The 26,093-nt window shown below is 34.6% G+C and overlaps 2 protein-coding genes across 3 annotated transcripts in view; one reads left to right on the top strand and one right to left on the bottom strand.

Moving 5' to 3' along the window:
- LOC123563450 (tRNA-splicing endonuclease subunit Sen54-like) overlaps positions 1–19,810 on the bottom strand; it is a 28,993-nt gene extending 9,183 nt beyond the window's left edge. Inside the window, exons 1-3 of the mRNA XM_045356277.2 lie at positions 19,696–19,810; positions 2,275–2,439; positions 1,880–1,943 (exon numbers count right to left, since the gene is read on the bottom strand). Coding sequence (XP_045212212.2) covers positions 1,880–1,943; positions 2,275–2,439; positions 19,696–19,703 — 237 coding nt within the window. The 5' untranslated portion in view covers positions 19,704–19,810. The remainder of the gene's footprint in view (positions 1–1,879; positions 1,944–2,274; positions 2,440–19,695) is intronic.
- A 28-nt stretch (positions 19,811–19,838) lies between these two features.
- LOC123563449 (uncharacterized) overlaps positions 19,839–26,093 on the top strand; it is a 30,717-nt gene continuing 24,462 nt past the window's right edge. For both annotated transcript variants that reach the window (XM_053531889.1, XM_045356274.2), the window contains exons 1-4: positions 19,839–20,225; positions 23,636–23,773; positions 25,244–25,311; positions 25,645–25,809. In XM_053531889.1, coding sequence (XP_053387864.1) covers positions 19,982–20,225; positions 23,636–23,773; positions 25,244–25,311; positions 25,645–25,809 — 615 coding nt within the window. In that variant the 5' untranslated portion in view covers positions 19,839–19,981. The remainder of the gene's footprint in view (positions 20,226–23,635; positions 23,774–25,243; positions 25,312–25,644; positions 25,810–26,093) is intronic.

Genomic DNA, 26,093 nt, shown 5'->3' with positions numbered 1-26,093 from the left:
AGTTTCGAACTTGACCTAGATATCAACAAGTTGAACATTCAGACCATTTTTCATACAGATCCCATGAAAATATGGCCTTTAGAGAGGTCACAAGGTTTTTCTATTATTTGACCTACTGACCTAGATTTTGATGGCACGTGACCCAGTTTCGACCTTGACTTAGATATCATCAAGGTGAACGTTCTGACTAATTTTCATGAAGATCTTGTGAAATATATGGCCTCTAGAGAGGTCACAAGGTTTTTCTATTTTTAGACCTACTGACCTAGTTTTTGACGGCACGTGACCCAGTTTCGAAGCTGACCTAGATATCATCAAGATGAACATTCTGATCAATTTTCATGAAGATCTTGTGAAATATATGGCCTCTAGAGAGGTCACAAGGTTTTTCTATTTTTAGACCTACTGACCTAGTTTTTGAAGGCACGTGACCCAGTTTCGAACCTGACCTAGATATCATCAAGATGAACATTCTGACCAACTTTCATAAAGATCCCATGAAAAATGTGACCTCCAGAGTGGTCACAAGCAAAAGTTTACGGACGGACGCACGCATGCACGGACGACGGACACCACGCGATCACAAAAGCTCACCTTGTCACTTTGTGACAGGTGAGCTAAAAAGCAGGATGGAGTTATGTTTCTTGCTGTATAGAGTCAGCTTTTGATGGTGAACAAGTGTTGCAAGTTTTAAAGCAATAGCTTTGATAGTTTAGGAGAAAAGCTGAAACGCAAAACTTAACCAAGAAATCTGATTTTCTAAGTCCAAAAGGGGCCATAATCCTTGCAAAAAGCAATGTAGAGTTAGGGTACTTGCTGTGCAAAATCAGCTTTTAATGGAAAATAACTGCTCAAAGTTTTAAAGCAATAGCTTTGACCATTAAGTTGAAAAGTTGACCTAAATGCAAAACTTTACCAAGAAATCTGATATTTTCTAAATCCAAAAGGGGTCAAAATTCTTGCAAAATGCAGGATGGAGTTACGTTTCTTGCTGTACAAAATCAGCTATTGATGGTGAACAAGTGTAGAAAGTTTTAAAGAAATAGCTTTGATAGTTTAGGAGAAAAGTTGACTTAAACATAAAACTTAACCAGGCAACACCAACGCCAACCAAGTGATGACAATAACTCGTCATTTTTTTTCTTCAAAAAATGAAATGAGCTAAAAAATCACTCAAACCAAAAATATAGTTCATATAAAATAATTAAGAAAAACCACAATGCATGTCACAAAACTTCATTTCCAAATATCAAACTTCACCTTTCTATGAACATCTAATACTAGTATGTACTTAGAATTTTATGTGTTTTAGCTGGTTAAATCAAAAACTGTCTTAGCCAGTTTACAATAATAAATACACTAAGTATCAATTTAAAGCTTACAGAAACAATTTGCCTGTCTACTGTAAAAAACAAAAAGAACCAACTTAAAATCTACAGAAATACTTAGCCTTTCTCCTAGAAAATACACAAAATACTAGTACCAATTTTGGGTTTACAGAAACTTACACTGTCTAGATTTTAAATGTGTAAGCTTGTCAAGCTGCTTAGAGAGTACAATGTAACTAAACAAGCCATCAACCATCTTGTCAATGAAATACAGGACAATAGATGAAATATTATATACTTCCTTACTGGGAAGCCATTATGTTGACCTTGCACCCATATATCAAATAATGTCCTTGTGTTTTTTAAAGCAAAAATAGGAAATTCAGCTTACTTCTATACTACAGTTTCAGCATTGGGTAAAATCTATTTGTTATTACTTGGCCATTATACTTCTAATTAGCTATCATCAAAAGAACTATTAATGCTCTTTACTTCTAAAAATCCCCATCTTTAATTCTAACAAAAGCTCCAAACTCTAAAATATGACTCACCATCTCATGAAAAAGTTCCAAAAGGCCAATATCTGGCTTCCATTCTCCTTTCACAAGGTCGTGACTGAAATAATCATATTTGGTTTAAAAGAAGCTTCCTCACTTTTAAATACAATATTGTATATAGACCAGAGTTCATGTTTTAATTCAAACAAATAGTTTCTTTATCCAAAAGCAACTTGCAGGCATTATTATGCTTTTTATAACATGAAATGTTCATACCTTAAAAGAACCTTTGATATGGTAATAGCAGTTATTAAAGAAGCATTACAGCTAAAAGAAAATGCAATAAGATAAACAGACTTGATAAAATTCCAAGACCACATCATCTTAATATTTACAATATAGCAAAAGTTCTATCATTTCCATAAAAAAAATCTGAAATGTTTGAATACCTTCTCACCACTCTTGGTTCAGAAAGCACTCTTTCCCTTTCCCGATTAAAGCTTTCAATACATTTGTCTTGTAACCACGAACCATCTGGCAAGTACTCCTTATCTCCTCCTTTCGGAGGCATTATCTGCTCAAGACCAGTTCTATACTTGAAAAGTTCTTTAGCACTGAAAATAGATTTGTACAAAAACTGCTGTAATTATAACACAAGCAAATTGCAGAAATCCCTGATACAAATGCATGAAGATCATACTATCACCTGCGGATGTCTTTAAATTGTTTTGTACATGTAGCTTGTGTAAATGTTGAGTTACCAAGTTTAAACAAAACACAAATATTTTTAATAAGTTGGGGTGTTTTGACCAGGTAATTTTTACAGGGGGTGTTTTGGCTAAAAAGGGAGTGTTCTGACCCAAATGGAGGGTGTTTTGACAAAGTGCATAAGTAGTCCATGAAAATTTAATAGATGGTAAATACTTTCAAATTTTATTGGCCTTAAAAAGCAAGAACATGATTTGAATATATGGTTAAACAAGAAATATCTTTAAAAATGATGGTCGGCGAATTGTAATAAGGAAAGAAGTTTATGAATTTTTCATCTAAATTCATCTTTCGTCTATCATTTTTCAAATTGCAAAACTAAACACCGCACAATTTAAATGGTTCTCTTTTAATTTTTCGCAAAGGTTTCGTAGGGCTGCAATTTTGTTTCGTTTATCCTTAGACGAATAATTACAGCAGTAGTTTGATGAAGATTCATGAAGCGGTTCATGAGAAGAGGTCATTAAATGTGTTTATATTTTTAGCTAAATTGGTCCCTATCCCCATTTGTAACAAAATAGCAGGAGACCTTACGATATTGTTACACATCGAGTTTGATAAAAATCCATTACATTTTAGTGGTTAATGCGAAGAAAGGCATATCTACTTTTAGCTATAGTGGTCACTAATAGGGTTCAAGTTCCTATATAAATAAATTTGGAAGAGGACCTTATAATGATGCTCCAGACCAAGTATGACAAAGATCCACCAAGCTGTTCATGAGACGCTGTATAAAGGCATTTCTAGTTTTAACTCTAGCAGCCCCTAAAAGGGGTAAAATGTCCCAGCTGAACAAAGTTGGCTGCGGGCCTAATAAAGATGCTACAAATCAAGTTTGATTAGAATACATGAGAAAAAATCAATTAAAGGATTTTTTTTATTTATTATTTTTATTTATTTCTAAAATAGGCCAACTGATCCCGCTTTAACAAATGCATATTCGCTATTCATGAATCTTTGGACAATGACGTCACACCTATAAACAAGAGGACCATGATGGTCCTGAATCGCTCACCTATCCCCACATGACCCAGTGTTGAACTGAGTACGATGTCGTTATTTCTATTATTTGACATAGTGACCTAGTTTTTGAGCACATGTGACCTAGATATCATCAAGATAAAAAATTCTGACCAATTTTCATGAAGATCCATTGAAAAATATGACCTCTAGAGAGGTCACAAGGTTTTTCTATTATTTGACCTAATGACCTAGTTTTTGAAGGCACGTGACCCACTTCTGAATCTGACCTAGATATCATCAAGGTGAACATTCTCACCAATTTTCATGAAGATCTCATGAAAAATATGGCCACTAGAGAGATCACAAGGTTTTTCTATTTTTCGACCTACTGACCTAGTTTCTGACCGCACGTGACCCAGTTTCGAACTTGGCCTAGATATCATCAAGAGGAACATTCTGATCAATTTTCATGAAGATCCATTGAGAAACATGGCCTCTAGAGACGTCACAAGGTTTTTCTATTTTTCGACCTACTGACCTAGTTTTTGACCGCACGTAACCCAGTTTCAAATCTAACCTAGATATCATCAAGGTGAACATTCTCACCAATTTTCATGAAGATCCATTGAGAAATATGGCCTCTAGAGAGGTCACAAGGTTTTTCTATTTTTAGACCTACTGACCTAGTTTTTGACCCCACGTGACCCAGTTTCGAACCTGACCTAGATATCATCAAGGTGAACATTCTGACCAATTTTCATGAAGATCCATTGAGAAATATGGCCTCTAAAGAGATCACAAGGTTTTTTTATTTTTAGACCTACTGTCCTAGTTTTTGACCCCACATGACCCAATTTCGAACTTGACCTAGATATCATCAAGGTGAACATTCTGACCAATTTTCATGAAGATCCATTGAGAAATATGGCCTCTAGAGAGGTCACAAGGTTTTTCTATTTTTAGACCTACTGACCTAGTTTTTGACCGCAGTTGACCCAGTTTCGAACTTGACCTAGAGATCATCAAGGTGAACATTCTGACTAATTTTCATGAAGATCCATTGAGAAATATGGCCTCTAGAGAGGTCACAAGGTTTTTCTATTTTTAGACCTACTGACCTAGTTTTTGACCCCACGTGACCCAGTTTCGAACTTGATCTAGATATCATCAAGGTGAACAATCTGACCAATTTTCATGAAGATCTCATGAAAAATATGGCCTCTAGAGAGGTCACAAGGTTTTTCTATTTTTAGACCTACTGACCTAGTTTTTGACGGCACGTGACCCAGTTTCGAACTTGACCTAGATATCATCAAGATGAACATTCTGACCAACTTTCATAAAGATCCCATGAAAAATGTGACCTCTAGAGTGGTCACAAGAAAAAGTTTACGCACGCACGAACGCACGCATGCACGGACTGACGGACGGACGACGGACGCCACGCGATCACAAAAGCTCACCTTGTCACTTTGTGACAGGTGAGCTAAAAAGTGAAGGTCAAGCAAAACATACAATTGTAATTATTTCAGTATTTCTGTTTCATAAGCAAAGTTTGACCGTAGTCATATCACATAGATAAACTGTATGCAGCGTACCTTCATTTCAGTGTAATGAGATTCAGTCATTATATAGCATATATATAACAAGAGCACCGCCTTGCGGGTGCTGACGCTCATCTGATTTTTTTTGTATAATAGAAATATTGTCCTACCCATGATTTTCTAAGTCTAAAAAGGGCCATCACTCTTGCAAAAAGCAGGATAGAGTTATGTTTCTTGATGTACAGTGTCCACTTATGATGGTGAAAAACTGTTGCAAGTTTTAAAGCAATAGCTTTGATAGTTTATGAGAAAAGTTGACTTAAACATAATATTCAACCAAGAAAATGATTTTTCTAAGTCCAAAAAGGGCAATAATTATTGCAAAAAGCAGGATGGAGTTATGTTGCTTGCTGTACAGGGTCAGCTTATGATGGTGAACAAGAGTTGCAAGTTTTAAAGCAATAGCTTCGATAGTTTAAGAGAAAAAGTTGACCTAAACATAAAACTTAACCAAGAAATCTGATATTTTCTAAGTCCAAAAGGGGCCATAAATCTTGCAAAAAGCAGGATGGAGTTATGTTTCTTGCTGTACAGGGTCAGCTTATGATGGTGAACAAGTGTTGCAAGTTTTAAAGCAATAGCTTTGATAGTTTAGGATAAAAGCTGACCTAAACATAAAACTTAACCAAGAAAACTGATTTTCTAAGTCCAAAAGGGGCAATAATTCTTGCAAAAAGCAAGATGGAGTTATGTTTCTTGATGTACAGGGTCTGCTTATGATGGTGAACAAGTATTCCAAGTTTCAAAGCAATAGCTTTGATAGTTTAGGAGAAAAGTTGACCTAAACATAAAACTTAACCAAGAAATCTGATATTTTCTAAGTACAAAAGGGGCCATAAATCTTGCAAAAAGCAAGATGGAGTTATGTTTCTTGCTATACAGGGTCAGCTTATGATGGTGAACAAGTATTCCAAGTTTCAAAGCAATAGCTTTGATAGTTTAGGAGAAAAGCTGACCTAAACATAAAACTTAACCAGGCAACGCCGACGCAGACGCCGACGCCGACAACCGCTCAAGTGATGACAATAACTCATCATTTTTTTTCAAAAAATCAGATGAGCTAATAAAACAGATTTCAACTGAGTTCAATATTTGCATACCATACTAAAGAAAAATATTTATATGTAATAAATCAGTTAAATAATTTATAACAAATATATCAAAGCAAACAAGTACTCATTTTAATATGCAATCTGAATAAGTCACAAAAGCAAGAAACCTTTTCATATACAGACGACAATTGTAACAAGGAAAATCTTTTAAAAAGCACTTCTCTACATAAAAGACTCTTATCACACCTTAATTCATGTGATACGCAGACCGTATTCAGCTCTTTCTTTAATTTTATATATGTTGGTATTTGAACAGGTTTTTATCATATTTATTAAACTAACTTATCATTTTGAGATATATCAATATTCTTGCTAAATATACTGAGCCAAAGTTAGCTTTAAAACTGTGAACAGCGTCGTTTAGGATAAACGCTTTGTCTACATTTCACTCAGCGTAGCATAATCAACAGAGTGAAAGAAATTGACACTCTCGTCCAATCAGGCAGAGTGTTGCAAAAATCTTCCATGTTGATAAATTATCTATAATGCGTTATCAAGTAGTTTGATTTGCAAACTGAAGTCACGTCGCATAGGTAACGAAAACGAATTTAGACGGCGTCGCCAAAAAAATTCTATATATGGTAGAAAAAATTTGTTTCATCAACTTGCAATTTTAAGGACTATGCTATTTTGACAGTGCAAAATTCCTATGTAAAACTGAGATTGTCGTAACAACGCGAGAAATGCTCGGGGTTCAAAGAGAAACTAATAATAATAAAAAATGTATCTCCGAGTAAATTATAAAGTATCAATGACACTCAAAAACATGTTCCAACAGTGCACAAGGGGAAAATGCACAGGAATTTTCGGGGTAAGTATTTGGTACCGTAAGTCTCTTATATCTATACAATTTATATATTCATCAATCAAGGATATGTCAGTGTAAATGAGCTGAGCGTTAGTTTTCTAAGAAAACGTCGTTAAACTGGGTTACACAAATCATACGTGCACCAATATTTTACAAAAATATGTCCGCCATGTTTTCTTCAGTGAACGAAGTAAAAGGAGTATTTTACCTTAGAATTCCTTATTGTATAGTGCGATTCACTTTCTAATCTAAATAAAGTATCACTTTTTTATAACATCCCACTGTCCGATCTTTCTGATCACGTAACGATCACTCACAATTACAAAATAAAACCAATGTGTCATCAAAATTATCACTTTACACGGCTTCTTGGACATGACGGCCTACTAACATGAAATTTGTAAACATACGCCAACCAAACAAATGATGAAAGATCGGGACTTTTTCAAAGATATGTTTTATTTCAAGTAATTTTCTGATATTCTAACGAAATAGCAACCGAATTCTATGCACAGAAATGACGAAGAAGTTATGCAATATAGCTTTTAGTTTAAATTTTGGATCTATCTTTTTACAGCCCAGCAATAGACATGTATGTGTCACAAATACGGCTTGTCCTCGAAATCAGTGTCAAAGGTTACTAGAACATAAATAAAATAAATAAACAATCGCTTACAATGTTCCTGTAAGTCCCATAAGATGAAACGGCTCGTATATATACGTTCATATATATTCTGTACCGGAAACATCGACAATCACAGTTCGATCTTTTCCAAGAACATTTAAAAATTACCTTTATTCCTTTATTTACATTTCAAGCATGACGTTTCATATATACATTCAAGAACGAAAATTTCGTGCTTTCCGACCCTCGTGGTGTGTAAATTTTTGTAATTAAAAGTATGGTGTATTCGACAAACTATTTGTAATTTCAGGCGGTAAATATCATTGACAGTATCATTTATATTATCGGGATTTAATTGAATATATAAGTTTAATAGTTGCAAAAGAAAAACGTAGACATAATTGTTCACTTCACAGGAATGAAAATCAGCGTGAGAATTGAATAATGGTAAATATTTCAAACATTACTTCTATAGATGCCTCCATGACCGGATGGCCAAGGTCGTTGACTTTGAATTCCTTGCCACCGGCGTGGGATGGTGTAAGGAAGCCACAAGCTGACTTTTCTAAGGTCTCTGCCTCTATCTAGGTACTCAACTGAGCCCCAAAAATGTTTGGAGGGGAACCTGGAGGTTTTTCCCACCAAAAAAAAAAAAACAAACAAAAATGGAAAAAGTTAATTGTATCGTTTTGATGTTACTCTAAACCCAACAAAATAAAAAAGATAAACATTTTCCCCATAGTTGTTTGTTTGTTTGCTTGTTTTTATTTTTATATAAATGAATATGCAAAAGGGTATTTGTTTGTATCAGTGTAACGTCAAAGTATAATATTATAATTATACATATACAGTGAACGCCGAAAGCATAATATTTTCACGAGGGGTTAATGCTTTGATGTTACATGTAAAACAAACAGATCCCTACTGTATAAAGGTAAAGGTCTCTTTTTATTTTTTATTATAGTGTCACCCTTATTGAAAGGGCCAGCCAAATTGGCTTATGAGACACCTTTATTGTGCTAGCCAACTACCTCCCAACTCCTACCACTTTGCCAGGCGCCATGCGGATAGAAGTCTGTAACCATTCATTCAACTAACTCGCGGCTGACGGACCGGCCTTTTCGAGACGAGTCCCATGACCCCAGTGCAAAATCATCCATGCTAAATACTACGTAGGATATGTTTCCTTTCTCACTCTCTAACACTTCCGAAACGATCTATTTGATTTTTATCATAGAGTTCTAGTTTATTTTCCATTTTTTATTAAAGCAAAAATTTAAACTTTGAAGTTCAGTAGGTTGTAGCATTCCGTAGGTCCAGCGTATTTTTATTTCCGTGATATTCCTTCTGTAGCCAGTCACTATCTACAAAAATGTATTGTAAAAAATGCTTTTAACCAAAGTGGAAAATATCAGGTACTTGAAAATGCAGCTTTCTAAAAGGCTAGTTAGAATTCTCGATGTCATTTGTCAGAGATAGGCTACGCTTGTAAATAAATAATATTATTACAAAATTAATACTGCTATTTTTGGTGCACTTTTCGGACTTACGATAAAGTCAAATATATATTTAATATATTAATTTGAGCAATACACTCCCTGTAAATGCGCACTACGTACAAGCGCTCAGGCCCTTCTCGCACACCATACTTATAGTTGGGACTTCTTTAATGTGTAAAGGCATGTGCACAAAAATGACAATTTTTACCCACACCTGGTTAATTTTAATGTGTTTTTTAGAAAAGTAATAAATGGAAATAGAAAAATAGCTCTCAGCTCATTTACACGGATAGTTCAGCTTTACTATGTATGTTATACTTTTTCGCATTTATGCTTGATGATATAGAATACTTACCCCGAAAATTGTGACCCGAACATACTGATAACTTTTCCCACTTTAGTCTTTTAATTAAAGTAAGAGTTCAGCACTGCATGGTTTTAATGTATTGTTACACTGGAATAAAATTTGTTTTACAATAACTTCGAAATTTCTCAGAAATAATATCATGTACCCCACCCATCTAATTCATAATTTCAGAAAAACATAGGCCTTAACTAAGAAATTTAAAATGTAAGGGAGATTTGCCAGAAGCACAGAGCACCCCAAACACAGCCATTGAGCCATAGGTCACTTTTAAAAATTCTTCATTGCTAGGTTGACCTGACTACAAGTCCAAATAATAGGACGTTTCGGGACAGCGTGATAACTTTTGATTGTCGTTGTCTCCATCACGTCCAAACTTATTCTGCATATTTCTGTTATGAAATCGCCAATGAAATCCATTGGGAACTTTTTCCGGTACCTGTACATACAAATTATTTGTGATGATTACATCTCTGATAATAAATTTATGTTAACATTAAAGCATAAACTTGCCTTGCTGACATTTTATGAATGTATATTTTGTGTTTTGTTTCTGCAATTTAGTGTTAACTGTGGCGATTTTTTATTTGTTTATTTATCGAACTGTAGATAAGTAGAACAGCCACACTGGATTTATTTTATTCTTATAATTTATACTCCCGTTGAATAACACACAAACACAATTCAATTTACAAAACTTCACTTTTATTTTATTCCTTTTACAATATCACAAAACTTATTATTATTTTATTCCATTTACTTTCCGTATAGCGCCTACACAGTCTGATATTTTACATTAAATCTTTTTATACCAAAACAAACTGCTTATATAGTTAAGCTTTCCCGCCAAACAGACACAAAACGTGTGAAAATAATGAATAGACTCCGACGGGACTGAAATCCCAACGGACACCAAACCTCCGGCGGATCAAAACAACAATAACATGAATATCATAATAATCGCAATTCGCGACACTCCTGCCAAAGACGGATAGTAAAGAAAAAAGTTATAACTATATACATAAATGTGTTCTTAACACATTTTGGAGTATGATTATTATGGTAATATTACATTCAGATAAATATAATTATGTAAAACAAAATATATATATAGGTGAAAAACTTCAGAGATACACTCTCTAGTCATTATGTAAATATCTTTAGCAAAATGTTACAAATAAGTTTGCAAAACTATTCTTTTTTAACAAAACATTTTTATGTATAAAGTTAGTACAAACAAAAAAATGCACAAATTTGTCCTCAAGTTCAACTTGTACTTCAGAATTAATAAAACCTTCACGAATTAATTGTAAATGAAGTATAGACGTCTACAGTTCATAGTACACAGGTCAATGGTTACAATGCAAATGTAAATTACATGTCAAATTCAAAATAGTCCATTTCTCCAGTCACATTTAGAACGTATTCCTGACCATCACGAATACAAACTCATTTTGTTGATGTGTACATCCATACTTTAGTCATGTAATGTGATGTTGCCCTATCAATCGTATTATCGGCTTCTTTATCGCTTGAAATTGGTATATAATCGTCACTCATTTGACGTATATTATCACTACTGACGTCAGTCATGACGTCATTATTTTCTGAATCACATATATTAATACTATTGGTACTGACGTTTTGAACAGTTACGTTGGCATTACTGACACTTTCGTCATCAGTATTATTGCTTGTATCACTTTGCAAGTCACAGTTATCAACATTTTCTATTTCGTCATTACTAACATTGTTACTGTCGTTATCAGTTATTTTTACTTCCTCGACAGGCTTATCAGTATCAGTATTTTCATCAACAGTTAAAAAGTCACTTTCGACACTGCTTACATTCAAGTATTTTCTGCAGGCGTTATCGTCACTGCTTACATTAACGTATTCACTAATAACGTTATAAGTATCACTTGTATTTTTCGTGCAACTGTTGTCGACGTTTTCCGTAATAATAACGTTCTCAAAGGTGTTGACATTAATATTTAATGCGACGTCCTTGACTGTTACGTCTTCACTGCTAACGTTATCATATTTGTCGATAACGTTATTATTACTATCACTCACATTATTATCCAAGGTGTCAGAATATACATCCGTCATTTTATGTTCATGCCTGACATCGACGTATTTCTCGTGTGTGTCGTTACTGCCAACGTCACCTATGTTTTCGGTGACGACACTGCTCTCTACGTAGTCGTAGTTACAAGATTCGACGTAGTCGACACTAACCGCAACAGTAGAATCACTTTGAAAGGTTTTAGCAGGCACATTGTTATTTCCGTCCTGCACGTCTTTCGAATTATGATCGAAAAGATCAAGGTCAAAGTCATTAATCCCTGAACAAAAACTCATTTGATCGATATTCTCCGTAGAAAGCAAGTCCAGAATCGAATCATCTTCACTAACATCCTCATAATATGTTTCCATTACAGGTTTGTTACCTCTAGGTGTAGACAAAGCCGTATTCTTTGCCTCTGTAGTTGAATAATTATGCTTGAGACATAAATGTCTCCACAAGTAACTGCGTCTTATGAATTTTGAGTCACAGCTGGAAACTGGACATCTCCAGTATTCAAGAACTTTATGCTTTTCACGCACATGTCTAAGAAGGTTCTTTTTGTAAATGTATTTTCTTTCACAAGTGTCACATGTAAACATGTTTTGCTTCAATTGAAATTGTTACTTTTAAAATCTAATGTTCAGTATTCGCCAGCTAGTGTGTATATGAAGACGGCGAAGATAGATATCTATTTAAATATTAATCCACAACGAAATTCACGATATGCACGTGCATTTTGCTTATATAACAGAAGGCTCCAACGGAGCCTATTATAATATTGTACGCCTTATAATCACACAGTGATTTTAAACATAACAATGGAGGTAAATAGAAAGGTCAAAGGACATGCCACTGGCTGAATATTTGAACCATGTTGTTGTTATTGTTATCTAGTTTAAGCAGTCAAAAAAAGCCTGTATGTGTAGAAAAAAAACAAACGTTACTGCGATAACTGTTGCTTTATATTTTCTAAAGCTTTCGTTGCCGATGAACGTTTTTGACGTAATCTTTTTTTAAAATTTGAGTCACTGACTTGCTCTGTAGACACATTTATGTCTGAATACTTCCGTTGTGCTTGTCTTACCGAATCGTTTAAGGTTATTTCTTTGGTACTGGCGTTAGCAGTTTCAAGGGGATACAATAATTTCAGTGGACGATTTAAAACGTTTCCATTTGGCAAACGAATTTTGCTAGCTCGCATTTCTATGTCACGGCTCGGTATCAGTTGAACAACTCTTGCAAGTTTCCAGCAGCCCCTAGGAATGTTTTCCTTAACGATGACTACATCACCAACAGATGCTTTCACAGAAGCCTGAATCCTGTTTGTTTTCAGTCGTGTTTGCGTTCTTTCTCTTAGACTAATCAGATATTCATTTCTCCATATTTGCCAAAATATGTCCAAAAGTTTTTGTCCTTTCTTCCATACAGTAAGTAATCGGTCTGTGTTACTTACGTATGGTAAGTATTCATTGTCATTTTCTTCCAACATTTGTGGAACACCAATATTTGGGTTCAAGGTCAAGAAATGTGATGACGTTAATGATATTGTTGAATGTAAATCATCTCCAACGTATATTAGAGGACGTGAGTTGACTACTGCTTCAACTTCTTTAATCAGCATCTGAAGTTGAATTAAAGTCAATAATTTCCTTCCGATGGCTTTACGAAATGATCTTTTAACTAACCCAAACAATCGCTCATAAAAGCCACCCATCCAAGGTGCGAGCTCAACAATAAAATGCCATTTAATATTAGTATTAGCGGCATAGCTCTGAATTGGTTCACTTTGTAAAGTTCTTTGCCATATGCGGTTTAAAACAGAATTAGCGGATTTGAATTGTTTTGCGTTGTCACTTGTTATTTCTGTAGGTGTCCCTCTTTGTGAAATAAAACGTCTCAAACACATTAAGAATTCTTCTGCGGACATGCCTGATACTAATTCCAGATGGATTGCATGTGTCACTAAGCACGTAAACAAACATACCCATGCTTTATTCTCTTGACCTGTTGTTTTGATGTAAATAGGACCGAAAGAGTCCAGACCCGTTCTTGAAAACGGTGTTGCTTCGCTTACTCGAGATTCTGGCAAAGGACACATTGGTGGCACTTTATAACACCCACCTTCATGACGTGTACAAACGGTACATTTATGTAAAACAGATTTCACTGTCGCACGTCCATGTACTATCCAGAATCTGTATCTTGTTTTTGCTAGTGTTTGAGAAATGCCGCTGTGTAATAGTTCTTTGTGATATTTATCTATATAAAGTTCAGTTAAGTATTCTTGGCGTGGTAAGAGAATAGGACGTCTGGTTTCTTTGCTTAAACAAGCATTCTCCAATCTTCCAATATAACGCAAAATACCCTGTTGGTCTAAAGAAAGCCCTAACTGTTGTTGCAAGTTTGTTTTCCTTTTTGCATGAATGGCTGCAATTTCTTTCTGAAAATGTTTTTCTTGGACATAGCGCAACCACATTTTTTCAGCATCTGACACTTCAGCGTTACTTATAGGACCACTTGTACATGTAGTTTTCTTAAGTTTTCGGACGAATCACAGAACTATAGCTGTAACTCTTAACAACTTTGTTATTGAAGAATATTGGTTGAAGTCTATATCGAATGGTGGATTACACACGCTGTTTGTCTCACTTTTGCCGTTTTCTTCCTGCAATAACATTGTTTCCTGTTTGTCTTCTTCTTCTTCTATTTGAATCATCTCTTTATAAGAATCATTTAAATGATTACTATACACAGGCCAATCACTGCTAGGTTGTAACAACCACCATGGGCCGTACCACCAGGTTTTGTACATGCTGAGCTTTTCCATTGTTGTCCCTCTGGATGCGATATCTGCAGGATTTTCCTTTGATGGGATATATGCAAAAGTGATGCCACCATGTTCCTTAATCTCTGACACTCTGTTTTTCACAAATACTGAGAACTTTTTATCTGATGTTAGCCAGCTTAGTACACACGTTGAATCTGTCCATAAACACATCTGTGTCATTGGTACAGCCATCTGCCTTTTCACAAAGTTCAAACACCTAACTCCTATTAAGACTGCTAAAAGCTCCAATTTTGGTATTGATAACTTCTTAACAGGTGCAAGTCGTGTTTTAGAAAACACGATGTTCACTGCTGATGTTTGTTCTGTTGACATATGTAGATATACCACAGCTGAATATGCCTTTTCTGAAGCGTCACTGAAACACAACAATTTATATTTCACTTGCTCTTCGTATATTTTATGTAGGCATCTGGGAACAGGGAAGGTATCTATTTTGTTTATGTTTAATTCAGTCATTTTCCATTCAAGTTGATCTTCATTACTGATCTTGTCATCCCAATCAAGCCGTTTCTGCCACAATGATTGTAATAATACTTTGCCAGGTAATAGCACTGGGGAGAGAAGACCTAATGGGTCAAAAACTGAAGCAATGACCTTCAGTACATGACGTTTAGTAATGTCACGTGATTCTACAATGATTTTTGGAGTTTTTAAAGATATCGTATCCTTGTTGACATCCCAACAGTGTCCAAGCACTTTCACAGATTCGGTATCTGCTCTGTCTTCTTTTGGTATGAACTCATTGACTACTTCACTATTGGTTACCCATTCTCGCAAATTCATTGAGGCTTCTGTGAACATAGATTTGGTTCTTTTGTATATATGCATTGCTTCACTGACATTTTTTGCACCAGTAATAACATTATCTACATAAATGTCATTTCTTAGCTTCTCTGCTATTTCATCATTATAAGATTTCAGATGAAAATCTACAGTTGCACCAAGTAAAAACGGACTACTGACTACTCCAAATGGTACCCTACAAAAATCTGTACTCCTGAATATTCTGTTCGTTTAATGTGGGATGATCACTGTCTTTGAGCCAAACGAATCTTGTAGCGTCGCGTTGATCTACCTGTAATCCTATTTGGAGGAATGCTTTTTCTATATCAGCAACAATTGCTATGGGTTGCATTCGGAATCTCATCAACATACCACAAAGATCCTGGAGCATGACTGGACCTCTATATAGACACTCGTTTAAACATTTCTTGTTTCTTGTTTTGGCTGACGCGTCGTATACCATTCAACTTTGTTGTTGTTTTCTGTGGTGAAACGACCGCATGATGAGTCAAATAATGTATCAACCCATCCACTTGTTGGTGCTTTACTTCTTCAATTACACCTTTACTCAATTGATCTTTGATCACTCTGTCATATGTTTGTAACAGTTCTGGTTTGTTTTTCATTTTTGCAACACAGCTTCTAAGTCGTCCGATAGCCAGTTCTCTATTTGTAGGTAAATCTGTACATTCATCAATCCACGGCCATCTTACATTATAGCGTTCATTTTCAAACTGTATAGTATCTTGAAACATTTTCATTGCTATTTCATCGTCAGAATTGCTTTGTTTGTCTAGAATGCCTATTGATTCCACATTCCAAAAATCCTGCAAATCAGGTTTTGTGGGTACTACACAATCAACGGATGCAAACAAACCATTCGTAATATGATTGCATGTACTATATGTGAGTGTCAACATACATGTTTCATTGCTTTTCTCCTGATCGTTTGTTCGTCCAGTTAGAATCCAACCTAACTTACTCCCGAGTAAGAATAATCCAGGCTGTAATTCGATTTTTTGACTAAGAATAAAATCCAAATAGTAGTCATTACCAATTAACATTTCAATCGATGATGATTCATTTTCACTTGGTAATGTATCTGCTAGATCAACACTACCGACTATATGTTTTATTTGATCCGTGTGTAATGCACTTACTGGTCTTCTGTGTAGTTCACCACTAATGGTTGGGACAATGTTAACATTGATTGATATATGTTCACCATTCCTCAATATTACATCAACACTTGCATACTTTGTTTTAATCGTTTGTGATGTTTTGCTGCCAAAGGTAACTAATTTTATTTCTTGTTCCCCAGTTTGCTTGAGATGTAATCTGTCCGCGAGTTTCTCTGTTATGTACGTTCTGTGAGAACCAGAATCCAATATGAGTCTTACCGACTGGTTTTCTGATGTTTCTGGATTCACGATGTCTGCTACAGCCGTCTGCATTAAGACCATCTCATTTGAGGAAACAAGCACATTTTCTTCACATTCATATCTTTCACTGTTTTCAGTTGTTTCATTTGCTAAATGTGACATGGTTTCGTTTTGTTTGAACTTCTTGGGACATTAACTGCGATGATGTGCGTTTATGTCTCCACAATGTGTACATACCTTGGTTCTTTTACATTCTCTAGACTGATGACCTGTCTTCAGACATTTAAAACAACTGCCTTTCAGTTGAGCCTTTCTTTCATTTAAAGTCCTATATTTGGTGCATTCATCGCTCCAGTGTTTTTGCTGACAATATCTACACTTATCAGCATAATTTTCTCCTTGGTATTTAATTGATGGTTGTTTTCTTACAGTACTTAATGCATGCGCAGAACTGTTGAAGCCTCTTGCAAGTGTCAGTTTTGGTTCATTATTTCTCATCCATGTTCTCGGTGGTGTAGAATATGTTGGCTTTTTGTCTGATTCTTTGGCCGTCTTCTCGGCTCTTTCCCTTGCTATCACATATTCTCTTAGCCTATCACAAAGTTTGGATATAGTCCATTTATTGTTGGCACTGTTCTGAATTTCCAACTGAACTAATACATTTTCTGGTATTTTGGTTCTGACCATTGACACAAACACATCTTGGTTAACATTTTGTTCCAGAACTTCTAAGCTACGTATATGTCTTTCTACTGTATCAAGCAGATTTCTTAAACTATCGGTTTTGTTAGTTGCAGGTGTTAAATTGATTAACTTACTGTAATGTAGATCGACAGTTTCTTGCACATTTCCAAAGCGTTTTGTCAAAATATCAATTGCTATGTCGTAATTAGCATCGGATAATGTTAAGCCTGATATTGCACGCTGTGCCTCTCCTTCTTTTTTCTTTTTTTTTTCAATTTACAAAACTTCACTTTTATTTTATTCCTTTTACAATATCACAAAACTTATTATTATTTTATTCCATTTACTTTCCGTATAACGCCTACACAGTCTGATATTTTACATTAAATCTTTTTATACCAAAACAAACTTTATATATAAAAAAGCTTTCCCGCAAAACAGACACAAAACGTGTGAAAATAATGAATAGACTCCGACGGGACTGAAATCCCGACGGACACCACACCTCCGGCGGATCAAAACAACAATAATATGAATATCATAATAATCGCAATTCGCGACATTAACTGTTATCTGCAGCCTGCTGTTTATTGAAACCTGTGTCAGGGCAGATATCTCCTGGCACCTGACACATCATATTTTCGAAGATTTAGGTCTCTTATTTAAAAATATGAATTAAATTCAACCCATTTGAAGTTTCTACATGAATATTATTGTTCAGTTAAAGCAAGTAAGTCTGACCAGTATATTATGACTTTTTTGGATTTTTTGATCTCTTTGTTTTCCTAACACTAAAAGGCAGATATGGGTAAGGCTTAGAGGGATAACAACTATATAATATCAGATCATAAAATAAGTCATTACGATAAGCTAGTCAAAATAATTCAACGTTCAGATTGTTTAATATTTGTGACGGGGCAATAAAAACAACAGAACTTTGTAGGACCAAAAAAATGGACGATAAATCACAGTTCACAGTCAGGTAAAGTTATTGGTTTTATCGCTTGCGCATATTGGTCATTGTGTTGGTATACATTAATCGTGAACAGTACATACAAATGTTTAAATCACCAGAAAATTCATAATTTTGGATATTATGTAACGATTACTGAATGCATAAAGGGAAGTAATTCCATTAATATGCAAATTTGTAAACCTGTCATTGGAGTAAAATGACAGTATACAGGCACAATAAATCACCTTTGGTGATGAGCTAGCTTTTCACCGACGGGATTTGTGTGTGTCTGTCCATGTGGATGCCAATACATGGCACTTAAAGTTACAAATGGTGGCAGCGGGTGGATGAAGTCAACTGCCGGACTGGAGTTGCCTTACCCACGCATTTCCTAGGCCAAATCTCGGGATGAGATTTCTCCGAGGGGAAAGTAATGTAACGATTACTGAATGCATAAAGGGAAGTAATTCCATTAATATGCAAATTTGTAAATCAATTGTCATTAGAGTAAAATGACAGTATATAGGCGCAATAAATCTCCTTTGGTGATGAGCTAGATTTTCACCAACGGGATTTGTGTGTTTGTCCGTGTGGATGCCAGTACATGGCACTAAAACGTTACAATTATTTGATAATTTTTACATTTATATAAATCAATGTGGATTTGAATCCCCATTCGATACACGTAAGTTTTATTTGAATTTATGACCAGTTAGCGACATAATTAATTCCTGGCTTAAAAAATTCTTTCTGCTTGTGACACGTCTGACAAAGAAACTACAAATTGGCGTGAAAACCTCGGTGGGCCTCTTAAATAAATATAATGATGATCAATAAAATTGACCGTATTATACATGAAGTTTGACCAATGAACCTTGATGAAAGAAATAAATTAGAAGGTATGGACGAACTAAATAAAAGGCGCTGTTGTCATTCATTAAATATTTTAGTATACTATTAAAATAGTCCAATGGCATTTAAACAAATAGCATGTAAAACATTTCATCGTAAATTGCTTCAACTATTTTGATCTTTCGAATGTTTGACGTGAATGGGGATATTGCCCATATGAACAAATTATCTCAATATTTCCTAGGACCACGTCAAATTTGTTGGACTACACAATAAGCCAAATAAGTAAGGCTACCTGAGAATGTGTCAATTAAGTTGAATTAACCTTTCCAGGCCACCTGGAAACCGTGATCTGTACAGTCATATGTGACATGATATTTCCACTACATGTGTACCAAATTGCACGTGTAAATTAGTGTAAATCTGTGTACTTAGTCTCATGAGCGTCTGTTAACTAGGAGTAATACTGCAAGTTTTATCGTATTTTAACGCTGTTTAGACAGCACATAATACCCATATTGGTTGTACTTTAACGTATAACAGAACATATACCTTAGCATGACCAACTCTCTAGTTGTCTAATATGAAATAATTGATAAATAGGTAAAAAATGAACGATGTTTCACAACTTGTACCGAGACGCTTGAAATGTATAACCGGTGCTCTATTAGAAACTTAATATCGTGAGGAAATATTCGAAATTTGTTTACAATGGTTACGGAAGTAAACGACGGTAAATATTGATTTTTCTTCAGATCCAGTTCATCATTTGTGCAATTTACACTATAGAAATGTTGTGAGTATTAATCTTTAACAGGAGAGCAAATTTCACGCTAAAATGTCTCAAAGGATAGTTGGAACATGGCATGTTCGGCCAACACCTGCACAGTATGAAGGCAGACCCGATCTGAAGAAAACATGGACAGGACCTATAAGCAGTGAGATGTATGGTAAAGGGCTGAAGGATCTGTGTAACAAGACAGAAGAAAATCTTACCAGATTATCACAACAAATGCAGAAGTTAGACCCATGCATTGATTATGGCATCAAACATTGGCATCCAAACACAAGACCCAAGTCTGGTATAAATGCTTCTTTATATATTTTTAGTATAGTCTCATTTAGTCACTGTATTTCATCTTTATAGGACAAAGACCTTATCATTTACACTGGACTATATAAACCTGTAGGATACCTGTAGGATGATTTTGGGCTCTGTAGTAAAGACTAGGTCCTTTTTAAGCCCCTCTTCTTTCGGACTTTATTTATGACGTTATTACTGCAAGTTCTCAAAACAAATTTGGTAGTTGTGTTGGTAACAGATAAAGAGTACTTAGTTACAAAAGTTGTCCTATGACAACATCAATTCTGGGCTCAAAACTGGTACAGCATGTCTCCCTGCCAGTGATGGTCAAGTCTGATCTTGAAACTATGGTATATCATATATAAAGCATATCACGATAGCTGGTAATATGGCACGGCCGTTAATATGGTGCAAATGAAGTTGCCATTGAAAAATTGGCTGAATAAAAACATGTATAGGGAGGTACAAAACAGCGAAGTACATGAATGGTCGGCCATAGAAATTTTAAGCAAGTGTTCATTTTACACTAAGCACATCTTTAGACTTTGGAATGCCATCGATCATATGTTTCCACTACAACAAAAACATGCATACCACTGTATTATACGGCACAAAAGTGTTTGGGTAGATTGGAATTATTATAATTTCAACGTTAAATACTTTATAGGATCCATGTTTTCAGGCAGAAATTTGATATCTGATGAATAATCTTAAGTCTGCAAATATTAAGCATGCAAACTAATGTTAAGATGTTATTGTCATGTTGTTTTATTGTGTAATTTTAGACACCAGGTTACATTATTTTAGACTACAGTACTCTAATATTTTTATCACTTGAGATCACTCCTGTACTACTGATCCCTACTAGAATTACTAAAGACACTTAAAAATATACATATTGTATGTGCCAGACTGCCAGTAGCTAAAAACTGTTTTATATGACTTATATTACAAACTGCACACTGCTATGTATTTGTACGCCATATTACTAGCAATGTAAACAGAGGGCGCGGAGAAGGGTTGTGTTGTTATAGACGTGAAAACAAGTAATGTTCAATATTATATTTGCTTGAAAATCAGTATGATAGATCAAGTGTTGTTTGTTTTTATAATGAATTCACATTTTGGTGAAAAAGTAGACGTTTTAGTATTTTTAGCAAATCAAAAAGTCTTAACTGCACCATATTACCAGCCACAGGGCTATATAGAGAGCCATCATACTCAACCTAGCTTCGGAGTCCACATCCACATGAATTATGCCCCAATTTTAGATAAATTTTGATGCATTTTCACTACTAGTTTATCTTTGTTATTACTTCATAAATTTGATTCAAACTTTTTTAGTTTTTCCACATCATTGTTCTTATCTCAGGACATAAGGTTCTTATCTCTGGTGCAAATTTTATTCGTGAATTATGTCCCCTTTTTGCTTAGAAAAACAGTTGAATTTCGATGCTTTTACACCTGGTGCCATATCTCTGTTGTTACTAAATAGGTTCAATAGATTCAAACTTAAAATGCTGGGTTCCACATCATCCCCAACATCATATGGCACAAGGTCCATAATTCTAGCACCAATATAGTATCCATTATGTCCCCATTTTAACCTGAAGTTTCAGGTTAAGTTGTGATGAACTTTTGCTCAGTCTCATTTATTACTAAATGGATTTGTTTCAAACTTAAAATTGTTGTTCCACATTATTACCCACGTGATATCACAAACAGAGCTTTTTTTCCCTATAAATCTACCTCCGGTAAAAGGAGGTAATCCTATTGCCAAAAAGTATGGTTTTTTCCCAAAGTTGAATTAAAATTCTCAAATGATTACTGGTACTGATGATAAACCCATACAGATGATAAAGTCAACCACCTTGGATGTATTCAATTGCAATCGGTTATTTATGAAATTGAACACAGCATAATATTATAATAGTTTCAATTTACAACACCAACTGGTGTAAATAAAAACAAAATTGGTAAATATTTTATATAAATAAATGACTTACATTTATCTGTATAAAAAATATTTATCTAAAATTACTGGGGAAGAGCGTGTTTTTTTTAGCGCATGCTCACTGTTGCCACATGAAGGCCTGACATTGGGTCATTCTTCATTACTTGATCAGAAATGACTGTTGCAGCTTTTGGGGGAAAGTTTCAATATAATACTACAAAGAAAATTTTGTAAATGACAAAGTGTTCGAATTTATCATCAGTCAACCTGCTCACAGTCCCCATTTTACAAACCCCTTTCAGGGCTTCACTTTGTGTGAGTTTGCTAACTAAATGTAAATTTGAATTATGTAAAGTTTTCAGGAAATGTTAAGCTTTATTTTGATACCGACCATTGATTACAAATTGCAGAAATAAAAAAGTTACAGGTTAAAAACCTCATTTTCTGTTCAGGTTTATCATCAGTACCAGTATACCTTTTAGGGTTTTTGCTGTTTTAAGATAGTTTTGCTAATTTGTATGTATACTAAGGTAAATTATAATACTGTTGAACAATTACTGAAATGCAATTCATTAATATTTCACACAAAAACACATTTATGTAGATTTTGGTAATTTGCAAATTGTCCCAGTTAAGATAATATCCGAGAGCATTTTCCCAATTCCACCGGTGTCAGTGGCATTCCCAAATTGATGAAAAAAAGGCCTGTCACATGATGCATAACTCATGTAGAAATTTTCCATTTATACTTAGTTAATGTTTTGATACCGTAACACTGTATGTCTGTTATTACTAAATACATTTGACTTAGACTTAAACTATTGTCTAATATCATCATCCACATTGGAGTCATTAAACACTCCAGTGACAGTGACAGCTTTCTCAGCTGTACCTTATAAATTTCAATATCAGTCTTCGAACTAGTCATGCCTTCTGTCTCCTGTGTTAGCTCTTGTTTATTGTTATAATGACTAAGGATTCTAAATAGAAATGACCACTATATTTTCTGCTTTTACTTCCAAAAGATCATTAATTTTATGACTATGATTGGGAAGCACTAGGTTTTACAAGCAGCTATCTGACAGGTGCAGATGAGTGTACAAGACAAATTCAGATACAAGGGATTGGGGATGGGGGTGCAGTGCTCTAGATACATGAGGATAGACTACTTTCTTTTTTAAACATCCTCAGTTGCAAAGCACTGATGATACCAGAAGCCCTCAGGATTGACAGTTCACATTACCACTAGACCACCATTACACTTCAAATCTATCAATCAGTTATTTAAGCATTAATATATTTTGGATTGCTTAGGGAAATGAGATGTCACAAAATAACTTTTGCAATAAATGTAGATATTACAAGTTGTGAATATGTTTATTTAAGCCATTAAGAATATATACAATTGTAAAAAAATGTTATCTAAACATAACCTACATTCTGAAACATTTTAGCCAAACCACAGTCAGCTGAGAGGGCAAAGACTCCTGGCAGATGGGAAAGTGTGGAAGTCATGTTTACAGACAACAAATTTCTTGATTCTCTTGGCAAGCAGATCAATGATGAGACAGATTCATATGTTGATCCTCCAGGTAAACTATAACAAAATGAAATTATTTCCCTTACCCTGCTTATATTTCTATAACGAATTTGTCCATTTTTCAGTTTGGACAATACCATTAATTGTTAAAAGGGGTGCTTACCATAAAGATGCTGACTGAATGACGAAAATGCAGATCATGATCAGACTGCATGTCCAGCATGATAAGGGTTAAAAAGTATTATGCTTTTATATAGTGACTTTTCAAATAACTAACTCAAATACTGTCTGCTTGTCTTTACTAATCTATTTTATGATACTAATGTATCATTTAGCTCAGTTTTCAATTGTGATGACAGATTTAAGATAATTTGAACCACTCTTGAGTCCACTTCTTTGTAATACCAGTACTGGTGTCATATGAGAAGGTGTGGTCGGGCTTGAACCCATGAATCCTCGGTAGAGAGGTCAACACCTTAACCAGTAGACTACTGCTCCTGTTTTTTGTATCATTTAAATGGCTAAAAAGCTTTTGGTTAATGAACAAATAAGAAATACTATGGGTGTGATATATGAAGTATAACCCTGTTTAAATCCCCCCGATCCCTCATAAATTACCCCTATATTTTTAGAAGAAACAAAGGAAATACTTGTAATTCATTTATTTAGCAAATACCAGCACTATGCTGAGAGTGTTTTTATTGTTAAAATTCATTCATGAAGTTGGTTGTGTAGTTTTTATTCTCTGAATAGGAGAGATCGCCATGACGTCACGCATAAATACCTGTTTATCTGGTGGTGGGTAAAACAAATGTTTTTACATCGTTTGTGTATGGGATCTGAATTTTTAATTTTTAATAACTTTTTCGCTCATTTATGGATTTTAAAAATTCAAAAAGTTTTGAAATGCTTACGATTTTTATATTTTCCCATTTAAATATCTTTTTAAAATGAATAACCGTTTTAAATGACATAAGATTTTAATAGCGGCGTAGCGATCCTCCAAACTTTTTGAAAAAATACTGTAAGTTAAGCGTTCATAATTAATCCATTTAATTTCAAAATTATAATCAAAAGTAATCAATAAATTGCTTGTTTTATACACTTTCCATTGATCAAAAAAGTATTGTTATTATTTGTGTTTTAAGAAAGTTTAAGCCATTAGAAAAACATCACTGTTTACAAAAAACATGGACGCTCGGCATCTACCCACCCAGTCTTTGTCTTATCAGTTCTAAAAATAGAAAATACAATGGATTTGTTTACAAACACGATCTCTCCTATTACTAATGAAATAAAGTTTTGTAAATTGAGCCTTAATAAATGCCCCCACCCCTCCCCCTTTGTACTCCTTTTGTAAAATGCAGCATCATTGATGGGCCTATATGAGAGTTTACAGTATCCATTTATAGGTTTTATCAGTAGCGAATAGTATATTTTTAAAACTGGTAATTTTTCTAAATTATTAAAAAGTCTTTTCAGTTATTTTTTACAAACTTAAAATATGTTTAACATTTTTCAGCAAAGACAAGTTTTTGCTATCTCTGTTCAACAATGGAAGAGCACAAAAGGCATATGCTGCAACACAGGGTAACAATTTCTTTGTACACTGCTCACTAAATCTTCCTGAATGACACAAAATACACAAGATAAGGAGGTCTTGTAGAATTTTACATCCATAGTAAAACTGTTGTTTCTGCAGTTTAAGTCATAAACTACAAACTTATGTCAGGGTTATTATTTCCCTTGTTTTAAACTCTTATATTTCTGTCTATTTTCTATCTTTAAGTAGATATATACGGATAGACAGAGTACATGTTAAACTTTAAACTAAGTTTTTTATATGTCTAGTTTGGTTTAACATATGCAGGTCAACTCTTTGGGTTTGTCAACAATAACTTTGTAATAACTCTGTACTTTCAGCCTAAGAGAAGACCAAAGTCTGCCAAACCTAGAATAGAATATATTGCCCCTATACCCAGACAGAAGGTGAAACCTGAAGAAGATGAAGAGGTCAAGGTCAGAAAGAGACTGTATAAAGTTGAGGTGTTCACATCTGATAAAACAAATGCTGGAACGAATGCAAATGTAAGTTACTGCAAAAACATCTTAACATATCTGTAAATGAGCCGCACCATGAGAAAACCAACATACAAGCCAATATCCGTCTTTTCACCGATGACACAAGTCTCTACTGGTAGTCGAGGATCCTCAATCTGCTGCATTTACTCTAAACTATGATCTATCAACTATCTCAAACTGGGCTAAATCTTTGTTGGTGAAATTCAATCCGAAAAAGACCGAATCCCTTACCTTTTCTCGGAAAACTGGTACCAGGTCTCACCCAAGCTTACAAATGAATGATGAGACGA

This window comes from Mercenaria mercenaria, chromosome 2 (assembly GCF_021730395.1).
Source record: "Mercenaria mercenaria strain notata chromosome 2, MADL_Memer_1, whole genome shotgun sequence".
NCBI classification, from domain to species: domain Eukaryota; kingdom Metazoa; phylum Mollusca; class Bivalvia; order Venerida; family Veneridae; genus Mercenaria; species Mercenaria mercenaria.
The sequence above is the reverse complement of the archived record's forward strand: the minus strand, read 5'-3'. Positions and strand labels throughout refer to the sequence as shown.